Below are 13,386 nucleotides of genomic sequence, written 5' to 3' on the forward strand. Positions count from 1 at the left end.
TTGGGAAGGTTATGCAATGTCCAGGAACAAATATTGATTGACAAATTGATCTTCTGCTCTGGTATATGCAAGCATCAGTTTACTTATTAATCGAGCTTGTTGTGAGCATTTTTTAGATGCTTTTTAAAATCCTTTCTACAGGACCTTTGTTGCATGCAGAAACAGCTTGACTACCCACGACACTATGAGGACCACACATTCTTAACGATTACTTTGGTTAAAAACAAATCTCTGGGAGAAATCTTAATAGCAGAGCTCACAAAGTGGACAAGGATCCACTACGGAATACTCTTCATAGCATATTGATCTGGCTTGTTGAGTTGACTGGAACGGAACATCCAGTAATATTAGACAGTTGCAGACCAATGGACCAATATTGTAAGGGGACCTTCTATTGACAGCGGACCAGTCTTAATCCCTTGTATCTCCTTGGTGAGTACAAAATTGCCATAGAGGTGTTAGCAGGGAGTCCAATAATGGCCTTGATACTTCTGTGGAAGGAACCCTGTTTGGAAAGGTTAGGGAAGCTTCAGGAACAAATATTGGTTGACAATGTTGATCTTCTGCTCTAGCTTGAGCCATCATAAGTTCATAAATACGTTTCTGCCAGAGCTAGTTCACTTTCATACTTCTTTAGCATCAATGTGAGCTTTAAAAAGCTTTTTCTACCCTTTGAAAGATTGCATGTTGATCTGGAATTATTGTTCATTTTTTATCTTATGCATTTGGAAAATTCCGAACTTCTCCAGTACCCATAGCAAGTTAATTTAAAGTGTTCTCATCAAATTCATGGGACAACCTGGTAATCAGGAACCCAGGAATTTTTATTTAATCTGTTTGTAGTCAGATAATAAATTGTGGGGGACAGTGCTACCCGACCTTCAATGCCTGATTAATATTCTTGGTGTCTCACAATTTTTTTTTTTTTTTTAATTCTGATATTTTTGATAAGTCCTTTCAATGTTGTGACTTTAGTTTTTTACCTAATACCACATCTCCTCTTCTTTTGTCGTGTAATGGAGAGTCCTTTTGCCCAATTCTGTAACAACAATATTAAAATGTTACTTTATTTAACAATTTAATCTTCCATATAACAATTTAGATAGTCACACTTTAGTTTAATTTTATTTCATGCTATATATTCTCTTACTATGTTACTTAAATGGTTAAACCAAGCAAAAATTAATTAAACCAACTGAGAAAAATCTTTTCTTTTAAATTATGAATCTCTAAAATGATTTACAAATATTAAAGAATCTAGATGAGGAGAAGATGGTGGGGAACTGCGGTCAAAATATTTAATACAATATTATAATATTTATATAATATAAGTTGGGAGAACTTATTTAATGGTGGCAACGTTTGGCCAGAATTTCTAGTCTTCATCAGGGGTAAGAACAAACAAGATAACAACCAATTAATACAAAACAGAAAATATAAACAGAATGTAGGAAAATTAAGAAAAGAAAAGAAGGGGGAGAAGAATTCTTTTCTTAATTTTCCTTACCCACGTTATTAGTTATGTTCACCATATATTATAATTGTTATGTTTTCTATTAACTTCTTTTGTCTAACTTAACTTTATATTTTGTTTCTTTATTGTAATATTATGGTTACATATTTCATTAATTGCATATATTTTCTTTTTCTTGATTTTAATTTTTATTTACTTATTTAATTTTCTTTCTTTGCATAATTTTAATTTTTAAATTATTAACTAACCAAAAAATTCATATTCCTTGGCATTATATAACTTTAAATTTTTATTTCCTTAATTATGTTATTTTTACTTATTTATTCAATTATCTATACATACATTTTATTTTCCACTTCTTTCTTCACTTTATTTTTATTAATTTCATTCTGTACAATTATTTACTATATGTCATTCTGTTTATATTTTCTTTTATTATTTTTTGTATTCATTAGTTGTTATCTTGTTCTTTGTTTTTAGCCCTGATGAAGGCTAGAAATTCTTGCCATACCCTCCAACCATCTTCTCCTCACCTTTGTTATCCACGGTCAACTATCTTCTCATCATTAATGAATATAATTTAATAAATACAAGAAACATGTTTAATGATAAATTTTATAAGTATAAGAGATATGAGAGAAACATATCGCTGCTTTTGTTTAATAGAGGAACATCTGATAAAAGAAATTTCATTTGAATTTTGTATTTGACGTATTACTTAAGTTGTACCTTAGACTGGGATTATTTTATGATAGCCCTAATTTGAAACAGTCTGGAGGACGACCCCCAATAGAAAAAGTAACTAGTCTACAATACCTTCTTTAGAATATGTCCAATCCAACATGAAATTAAAACTTTTTTTTTTGTGATATATGCCACTTTTAAATTAAAACAGTGATATGTGAATTTTAAATCTAATAATATCCCGTGATTGAATATATTCAACGACAAACTGAAATATATTATTAACAATTTTAAAATTAAATTGGTCTTCAAAAACTGTAAATTAGCTATGGTCTTTAATACATATATCATATTATACAGTTATCGTTTAAAGAAAGTAAATAAGCAAAAATACAAATACCAATTTGAGAAATTAATAAAAAAAACAACAAACAAACAGCAGTATCCACAAAAATTAATTAAATTGGGTAGTAAATTTATCAAATAAAAGTATACTTAATGGAGTAATCTAATTTCATAATTTAATATTTTAAAACAAATACATAAAAAGATAAAATCCCTAATTTTTTCCTCAAATAGAACAAATTAAATTAGGAATAGAATAGAAGAATCTTTATTCTTTTTTTCTTTTACAGGAATAATACCTTTTTTTTTTATTTCTTAATTTTTTTGACATCCAAACGTTTCAAGCTTTTTTCCCATTATATAGTTCTAAAATAAAATTATTTACAATCAAAAGTTTTTTATAAAAAGAAAAAATACATTGAATCTTAATAAATAATTTAAAATTAAAATATAAATAATTTAATATTTTACTATTTAAACATCTAGTTCACTTATTTTATAACAGTTTACTGATCTGAAATGTTTTTGAGATTAAGCCAAATTTCATAGTTACTATTCTTATTTTTTTCCCCTTACCTCACAATTATCGTGTAGACCTTTGTCATCTCATCAATACTTTTTTTTTTTATAAAATATATTCAAAACTGAATACATCATAATTTTTTATTCGTCATTTAAGCACAGTTAGACAATTTTGGGATATAAGACCTACCTGGTATCAAAGACTATTTAATTCTACATAGACATGGTGAGTTTAACCAAAATCGTTAGTTATTTTTGATAGAATTTTAAAAAAATATGAAAAATCTATTTTATGAAGAGTTGCTGTCACATCCCAGACTTAAATATGTAATTTCAGTTTCATACTACTTTTCCTTTTTGAGCTAGGTTGTTCACAAAGAGACACACAGACCATTTTGAGTGGCTAGGTTTTTTGGATTCAGGGGACTTCAAAATATTATGTGACCGCAATACTTAATATATATTCCTAATCATGAGAGATAGTTGACCGTGGATGACTTATACGAGGAGAAGATGGTTGGGGGATGCGGTCAAAATAAAACACAAATAAGTTGTGTCAACGTTTCGGCCTGGATTTCTAGCCTTCCTCAGGGCTAAGAACAGAACAAGATAACAACCAATGAATACAGAAAATATAAACAGAATGACATAAAGTAAATAATTGTACAGAATAGAATTAATAAATTAAAGTGATGAAAGAAGTGGAAAATAAAATGTATACATAGGTAATTGAATAAGTAGGTAAAATAACATAATTAAGGAAATAAAATAAAAATGAAGTTAACAAAATAAAGAAGTGATATCTAAAACAGAAGTAAATAACATACATCAGGAAAAGTGAATACGGAAAGAATAAAAGAACGAAAAGAGTATGGAATGAAAAGAAGAAAATTAAAATAATCAGAGAAAGAGATACATTTGACTCAGTTTCATTTATTTATGTTCATTTCTAATTCACTGACCGCACCCCAACCATGTCCTTAAATTTAATTTATGTTAACAATAAGTACATCAACAAAAACTTATTGATGTTTACATTCTGAAAATGGAATCCAATATAAATACCCAAACTTTTTATTTGTTCTGATTGGCTGTTTGATCAAATATTCGGTAATGACTTGTTTCTATGGATAAATATTGAAAAAAAAATGAATAGAAGCCTTCACTATTTGTTTTTTTAAATTGTAATTAACTGAATAAAAATCGTTAAATCTTTATCCTAACTGTAAAATGATAAATCCTTCTTACATTAATTTCACTTCTTTCAAAATTCCAAAATAAAAACACTATGTATCTTGACAAAATTAAATATTTAGGAAAGTAAACAACACTTGTTGGATGGAAACCTGAACGTAACCTTCACGTTGAAGTGGTGGGGGTGAGACTAGTTTGCTGGGGGTACAGGTGTATGTTACAGGTTGTTTTGAGTGTTTTGCTAATATTTTTTATCTGTTATGGGGAGAGATTCTCCGAATTGTTTCCCCTCAATTGTTGACTTTAATCTCATTTTCCCCTATAACCTATATTCCTGACTGTGGATTCAATAATGAACTTGATTATCAGGTATCTTGGATATGTCATCGGCTTTGTATTTGGTGTGTATTTATTTGAAATATTGGTGGATCTGAACAGAGAAGAACCAACATTTATTGCAGAACATGCTGCTGAAATATCCAGCTGTGGCAAGACAAATTATAATCTCTGGTTGAAAAACAAAGGATTCGTTGTGTCTAAAATCGATCAAGATGAACTGTCTTTCGGCAAGAGTAGAACAGAAATGCAGAAGTCTCTGGAATCGGAACTATTGTATAATTTAGTTTATGTTACATGTGTTGTTTTTGTTATAAAACCAGAAAGAGCATACATGGTTGCTAATACCTGGGGACGCCATTGCAATTCGTTATTGTTCTACTCAAATACTGTTACTAAACTTGACTACCTTGATGTTCACATTATTCCACTGAAAAGCTCATGGCAGTTTATGTGTGAATGTATTCGTCACTTGTGGCTTACAGAGAAACACCTTCAATGGGTTATATTTTCTTTTGATGATATCTACGTGGTCCCCGAGAATTTGAGGTATTTTTTAGCAATAAAAGATTACAACGATCCTTACTACTATGGACACAATGTTTATTTTTGGAATGTTTTGTATAATAGTGAAGAGACAGGATTCGTTCTAAGTAAGGGATCCATTCGCGCATTAGTTAATAAATTTAGTGATGTTTCCTCTTGTGAAAAAAGTGAAAGATACAGAAAAAATGGAGATTTTTATTTAGGTAACCTTGCTTTAGTATATGAAAATTTTAGCATTAAGTTTATTTAAGCTGTTCAAATATTTGTTCAATCAGAATATGAAAATTATGTTTTCTGTTGATTGTACTCCTTTGTTTATTAAAATAATTTTTATTCCATAATATTGTTGAAGACATGAGTGAATTAAGGTGTTACATGACATGATGAATATTTTAATTAACTTTCTACATAGCACTTTGTTAATGTTTCTTAAACCTTACATTTTATTAATTTTCAGAAATTAATTGATTTTCCAATTTATAACATGGGAATAGACAAATATTAAATTCAATTTTTTTCTTATTCATTTTTTTGTAACATAACACCTTCATCTATTCATGTCTTAAATTGAATCGTGGGCTGGAATTATACGGGACAGACCAAATAATTTCTGACTCTTATTTTGGTTTATTAATGATGTCCTTAGTGTTGCATAAAATGTTATCCCAATATTTTAAGAAATATTATCATTGAACTATAAACTATATTTATTGCTTTAGTATTAGTTTAATGTACGTAATGAAATTAAATGTAATAAGAAGTTGTAATATTAAATGCTATTCCAGCTCAATTGGTACAAATGGTTGAAGTTTTTCCTGAGTTTTTTAAGCAGTTGCTTAATTTATATAAACCTAAATGTTCTTTGCAGAATTAATATTCGGTTCATAAATTTGTATAAACTTTATTTTTCATTGTTTAATATTGATAAGGAATCATCCGTGAAGTTATTTATTCTACACTGTCAAGATTAAAATCGTATTCTTCAATGTTAATGGTTTTATTTTTCAAATCAATACATTAAAAACTTTTATAAATTTTTTCAAGGTTCTATAACACAAAATGTTAAATTTGATATTATAATGAATACTTATTAATTCATAGTATGACAAAAAAAAAATCTACAATGCTATTTCGTTGTATTAATTATATGCTCATATTTTAGGTAAGTATTTGACTGAATTAAACATCACAGCTGGCAATGCACGTGACGAAAAAGGCAGAGAGCGGTTTCATATTTTGAAATTGGAGATTTTATTGGCTAGTGATTCTCAAACAATTGTACAAAAATATTCAAAGAAGAGCGTATGGCCTATTAAATTGGTTAGTTCATAAATATTTTTAAAAATTATTTATTTTTTGAATTTAACTCTTAAGTAGTTAAAAAAGGTGAAGGTATTTAGGCTTCATTATTTCACATTCTTATTAATACAAAATAAAAATAAAATATAGTCAGTTTGTTAATGTTTTGTGAGTTCCTCGATAAATCCTTGTACTGATTTGATTAACACTTGTTCAATTTTTTATCTCATGTATTTCAGGTATGCTAGCAATATTTTTATTTGCTTTTTGGCCATTATTGATAAGGCTGCACCATAATGTCTTATGGTTACATAAGCTTTCTGGGGGTATAAGTTTTCAATTAAATGTTTTTTTTTATCTTCTTGTTTAAATCATTCTTTAAAGTTATTATTTTGAATCTACTATATCTTCATTTATAAAACTACTGTTTATATTAAGTTGTATGTAGACTGTTTATAATATTTTATTTGCAATTCATGTTTGATACAATAAGACAGTTTCATTTGTCATTATTAGGAACCGAATTTTTAAAAAACCATAAAATGTGCAAAATCGTGCTGCAAAAATGTGCATAAAAACCCAAATCCTACAATAATCAACTTTATTGTTCAATTTAAAGAACTAATACTTGGAAAGCTTACCTAACTTTTTCAAAAACCTTGGCCCATAATAAATAGTTTTGTTTATTTTATGGTAAATAAAAAATGTATTTGAAGTGTATTGTATTTAGTTTATTGATAATTATTGTTTGAAAAATGGAAATTATTAATATATCTTAGTGTTTATATGTCCAATTATAGATTGATGGGTATGCCACATGTTATAGCAACTAATTGTACTTGGGTAGATAAATAATTAAAGCATTTCTCTCTATTAAAATTATATCAAATTTATTAATTTATTATATAATCATAATAATGAATATATAATTAATATACTTTATTAATTTATTTATAGTTTTATTAAAGAAACGTTAGCTCATAATGGATATTTTTACTACTATTTGAGTTTAATATTGATAATATTTATATGTGGGAAACTTACCTAATCTTTTTAAAAACGTTGGCTAAAATTAAATTGTTTTATTACTTTTATAGTTATTAAATTTATTATTTTTATAGTTTTTCAAAAGATACTTGGCTCATAATAAATAGTCTTATTACTATTTGAGTTATTTTAACTGTACCTGGACCATATTCTTTTTATATACTGCACATGGTCTATTAACGATCTTCCAACTTACCTTACCTTGTTTGAATTAAATTAAATATGCTAAATATTCTCTAAATTTAAGCAGACATAAATATTCTGATTAAAAACCTAAAATTTTATCCATAATTAAAGATCTATGAGAACCTAATTATTTTTAATGATTTTATATTCCTATTATAAAAGCAGGAATTAAATTTTTTAACTTCTTAAAATTAATTTGATTTTAAGTTTTAGAAAAAATATGCAAGGCACTATGTAGAAAGGAGTATTTAAAAATATTTATCTGATTGAAATTCTCTTTTTAATTTCCCTCAAAATTTTACATAGCAAGTTCTTCCACTTAGCTCTTCAATTGTGTAGTTATATATAAATATACCTCTAACCAACAACGAACTAGTAATAAATCAATGTAGAAAAACTTTAAAAAATTTGATTAAAAATGTATTGATATATTCACATCGATCAGACAATTGATTTTTTGTTTACAATAATATGCACAGGTAATATAATGTAATTGGAGCGACGGTAGTAGTTGGCAACGAGCTTATCTACCAACCCAAAGATTGTGAGTTTGAGTCTCTGGTCCTATCCTGGTTTTTTTTTAAACGTAACATTATATACTAACTCACAGCCTCCCCCCGGGTATTTGTGATGCCCATTAGCCTATGGGTAGCACTGAAAAAAAATAGACATGGGAGTGACGAACCTATCTCTATGAAAACAAGGTTAAGAAACACCCAATGTATTTCCCTAGTACCTCGGACTTCCACATTCTGTTGCGTATATAAAACTAATAAAAAAAATATATAATATAATGATATAAAATCAAAAAATTGGAATTCCTACTATTCACAGTGAAGATGCGATCTGGGAACCCTAGTTAAACTAATGAAACTGAATGTTCTCTTTAACAAGCTTTTTCTAGAGAAACTTGTTTATCCTTACCTGAAAACACTGTTTTATACTATTCCAAGAACATTTATCTATTATGTTTACCAGTACTTTTTTTTTTTTTTTGGTTGAATTGGACTCTTCACATGTTAATTGATGTGTTTATTTTTTTTACCTCAAATTTGTCATTTCTAAACTATAAATCAAATAAAGCTAAAAAAAAAAAATAATAATAATAAAATGGACGGATGTTGACATACTAACACCTGTATGCATATAATATGAGAAATTCAGTTTTAGCATTTTATGGAACAAAAATCAAAATTTTAACCAAAAAGATTAGGATATTCGATTTTGTGCAGAAAAAGCTCAAAACAAAATTGCGGGGATAAAACTCCATAAAATACTATTTTGTACAGTATAAAACTATTGTTTTTTTGATGTATTTTCCATGATTCAGATTTATGTTAGGGTTTGGTGAAATTTAAAGCTAGCGAACAAACGTTTTTAAAATAGTGATTCTGAAATGATTTTTCAAAAGTATACAAAGAAAAGCTCATGATCTATTATAGTTTAAAGGCTAGTTCATTAATATTTTCAAAAATATACTATGTGTGACTGAACATAGTATGGACATCAGAAATAAATTATTACCACTTTATCTTAATTTATGTTAACAGTATTGCAATAATGTATAATGGGATTGAGGTTTTAAATTTTATTTTGAAAATATTGTGCGACCATTTTATTATCATTATTACTAGGGATGCGTACCCCCTGTTCGCCAGCACCAAACCAATGCTCATTTTACAAATTATTGTTCATTTAATTGTATTACTTGTTGCTTCAATTGTATAACTGTAATTTACTTGAAATCTGTTGTTCAGATTATGTATATTTTTTTTTAAATATAGTACAATAGAGATAAACACTTTATTCAAAGAAGCAGTGGTGCCCAACTGCATTGAGTTGCTATACACACATCATACTAAAACTAGTTGGACAATTGCTTATTAATCTTATATTACAGAGTCATAGACAGTAAATATTAAAATGCATAATAGTACTATAGGATTTTTTCCCTTGTTGTTTTAGTTCTTTAATATTTTCCTTTTTTTTATATATAAAATTATTCATTTTTTTACATATAATTATCTCTTAGTAAAATAAATAGTAAAAATTCTAAATATAGACAAAATATATATACATAAAAATCCTATATGGTCATGCCCAATTATATTTAATTAAAATCTAAAAAAATACTAGACATAAATCAAAAAAATACTGAACATAAATACAACATACATACATACATACAAGGTATAATATAATATCTTATATAGTTAAAATTTATAGTATTGTACAAATAATAATAATAAAATATAAATTGTATACTTTCTAACAATAATTAATTCCATATAAAGTAAAAGAATACTGTTGAAACTACCAAAATTAGAGCTTATTAATCTTTATGTATAAATAAACACACACTTACAAAAGTGTGATTATTTTGAAATAAGTAGTTGTACCTGTGGAGTCAAAAACTCTCATAAGAAAGTAAAACAACTTGTTTAACAAGCATCTTACTGTTTTATTATAATCATTATAAATAAGATTATAATTTAATATTGTATTTATTTTTATTGTAAAAGTAATTTTATTTATTTTTATTGTAAAAGTAATTTTATTTATTTTTATTGTAAAAGGGCAAGGACTGTTGCAGTGACTCAACAATTAGCTTTCCAACGAGTGGAAACAATCTATTGACTCATTATCTTATTTATCAGGTCAAAGTCTTTCATAGCGGTAAGCTCGGGAACAGGCTGAAAAATGAAACGGAGGATCCAGAGGTAATAGAACTGCTTTTAAATTTAATTTACAAAATTAAAATACTTTTTTGCTTGAACTTGATTTAATTTTTTTTTTTTAAATAGATGAGATTTAGATTTTTTGTTTAGTTTTTGTTTAGTTTTGTTTGTTTAGATTTAAAATCAATTAAGATATCCGTCAAAATGATTGAGGAAAATCATTTGTACCAACTTACACCCACAATTTTGTATTATAAAACTATTATAGTATCCTCTTTTTTGATAAATAGTTATTTTTTAAATATAAATAGTTTTGTTTAGTTTTTTCCGTGTATTTCCATAAAATAGCAAACTGATCAACTTTATCATGGATAGCAAACTAATCAATATCTTCATTCAGAATTTATGAAGGCAAAGACTCGTTTAAAATATCAAGATGGCTGCACAACTCCTTCTGAAGTCTGTTGAATTGATGCTATGGTGAGTAGGTAGCTTAAAATGTTTTCAACTTTTGTTGTTTCTCTACGACGATTATAGTACACATTAATCCAGGAGGAAATAGAAGAGGATAATAATTATCGATGAAGTATTTACATCATAAATCATTGCAAGTAAATAAAAACGGTTGTGCTGCAATCCATGTTCACATCGATTATCGAGGTTTGATAACAGACAAAGGAAGAAAGCTCACTTTGAATCGTGGGCAGATTGGAAGTCTCTTGGAGAGCAGAGAGCTTGATCACCCTTTGTCTACTGTCAGTAGTAGCATTTTGTATAAGAAGATGTGAAGAATGAACAAACACCGAAGAAGATAATATAATTGATCATTTTGCTCAATCCAGTATTAAACAAATTTGTAAAAGTAGCCATTAATTCATTTAAGTGTGATTGTGTTCTAATTTTCTAGAGAACTCGCCCTGAGATAGAGTCAATAATGTTAATTAATTTAAAATAAAATACTTAAACCTAGTTAAAAGTTAATTTATTCATTTAAACCTTGTCAGTATCAAAGCAATATTTTATATATAATAATAAAACAGTTAAATTCTTTAAAATTATTTTAATAAATTTTTAAATATTACACTACATAACAATAAACATTTTTATAACAATTTGTCATTAGTTTAATCATATTTGTGGTGTTTCGGCCCACTATCCACTATCCTTCTCACGCCAGTTGCGCTACTAAAATATAGTTTCATGCATATAACTCAAGGAAGTACTTGTAAATTATTATAAAAAAATTAAGCTCTCAAAATTCAAATTTCTTTTTAGCTTGAACCTGATTTAACTTTTTTTTTATATCCCAAGAAATAAGTGAGGTTTAGATTTTTATTTAAGTTTGGATTTGAGGCATTGAAATCCAAAAGGGGATAGATAAGTCCAAATTAAAAAAAAATTAAGGAAGCCCAAAAAAAGTTCAAATGATTTTTTTTTTTTTAATTATTATTGGATCAATACTTTTTAAACAGCAATAATTTATAAAATATTGTTTATATATTTCAAATACCAAATCTAAATAAATTTAATTCTGGAAAAACCTAATTCTCTTCCAAAGATCCATTTAATGTACCATATGGTTGTTTTGATTTATGGATTAGGTAGATTTTTCTGTTTAGTTAATTTTTTGATTTATTCAAAATCTCAATTGAGGAGAAGATGGTCTGGGATGTGGTCAGAAAAAAATACACAAATAAACCAAAACTTATTTATTTGTGTTAATGTTTGTTTTGACCTGAATTTCAGGGCTGAAAAAACAAAACAAAAAAAATTAAATCACTAGCATAACTGAAAGAAACATAAAAATAAAAGTAAAATAATAAACAAACCAGAGTTGGGCAACTACGAAATTAATAGCTAAAGTTGTCATGGAAACAATATTTATTTATCAATGATTCATTCATGAATAAGGGTCGTATCCATGGCAATTTTAGCTATTATTTTCAACTATAGCTAATTTTTTCCCATCTCTAAAACAAACCAACTTGGAAATATACAAAGTAATAATTATTTTTCTTTTCTTTTTATGTTTCTTTCAGTTATGGTTGTTATTTGGTTTTTGTTTTTTCAGCCCATATGAAGGCGTGAAATTCAGGTCGAAACATCGGCACAAAATAAATAAGTTTTTGTTTATTTGTGTATTTTTTGCTGACGACATCCTGGACCATCTTCTCATGTTTATCATACAGACAATCATTAACACCACATTACAAAATCTAACTTGATTCTTTTTCTCAATTGTGTTAATTTATAATTATGTATGATTTTTTTTTCAGGCTTGGAAGGATATTGTTCAAGAAGAATTCGGAAATGATTTAAACATGTCTATAATCGATGATGCTGAATATTATCGCTTATGGCAGGAGAAAATAAAAATTCTTGAAAAGAAGAGGAATTTCGTCTGATTCACAGTTTTAGTTCAAATTATTTGAAACCTCCACTAGTACATGAAACGAAACGCTCTCTACGTTACATCACATTTTTCAACTCTAAGGCACTATAAAGGATTTGATTTACCTAATATTCAGATAAGGGGTTGATATTGATTCAAAAGTTATTTGAATTTGATGATAATCAGAATTCATTAATTTACATTTTTTTTATGAATTTTCTTTATATGTTTATGACCGAACGTTTCAATTTATAACTCCTAACTTTTTTTTTAACAGTAGAGTTGTTATTATTAAACTGTATTATTTGATTTAAATATTGGTTTAGAAATTCTTGTGCAAAAAAAATATTTTTTGTGTTATATGTAATGTCATTTTTTATGAACAATTTATTTTATAAAATTCTTAAAGAAGATGAATTTTGATGCTCCAGCGAAAGCTCTAGCTCTTATTTTAATTTTGATTATCTTATTTATTATTATTAATTTTGATTTATTTAGTTAAAGTTCTTAAGGTGTTAATCTTGCTCAATGAGATTTCAACCATTGACAATTGGCCATTCATTAGTTAGAACACCTACTAAAACTGGTCCACTCCATAAAATAGATAGGGATCCCACTCACTACATCGGCCCACTCTGCCTACCCCTACCTCTATCTTATTACATATATTTTCACATTTTAAA

General features: G+C 27.1%; 1 protein-coding gene across 2 annotated transcripts; it reads left to right on the forward strand.

The window, feature by feature from the left end:
- The first annotated feature begins 4,408 nt into the window (after window positions 1–4,408).
- LOC106692833 (glycoprotein-N-acetylgalactosamine 3-beta-galactosyltransferase 1) lies at window positions 4,409–12,905 on the forward strand. Of its 2 annotated transcripts, XM_014439034.2 has the most exons (5): window positions 4,409–5,104; window positions 5,186–5,304; window positions 6,264–6,421; window positions 10,210–10,353; window positions 12,588–12,905. In XM_014439034.2, the coding sequence occupies exons 1-5, from the start codon at window positions 4,572–4,574 to the stop codon at window positions 12,714–12,716; spliced, it is 1,083 nt and encodes a 360-aa protein (XP_014294520.1). In that variant the 5' UTR covers window positions 4,409–4,571; the 3' UTR covers window positions 12,717–12,905. The 2 variants fall into 2 exon arrangements, with proteins under 2 accessions (XP_014294520.1, XP_014294519.1); XM_014439033.2 differs by having other exon boundaries at window positions 4,409–5,304.
- The last annotated feature ends 481 nt before the right edge of the window (window positions 12,906–13,386 follow it).

The sequence above is a fragment of the Halyomorpha halys genome, unplaced genomic scaffold (assembly GCF_000696795.3).
Source record: "Halyomorpha halys isolate HHAL.00 unplaced genomic scaffold, Hhal_1.1 Scaffold73.1, whole genome shotgun sequence".
NCBI lineage: Eukaryota > Metazoa > Arthropoda > Insecta > Hemiptera > Pentatomidae > Halyomorpha > Halyomorpha halys.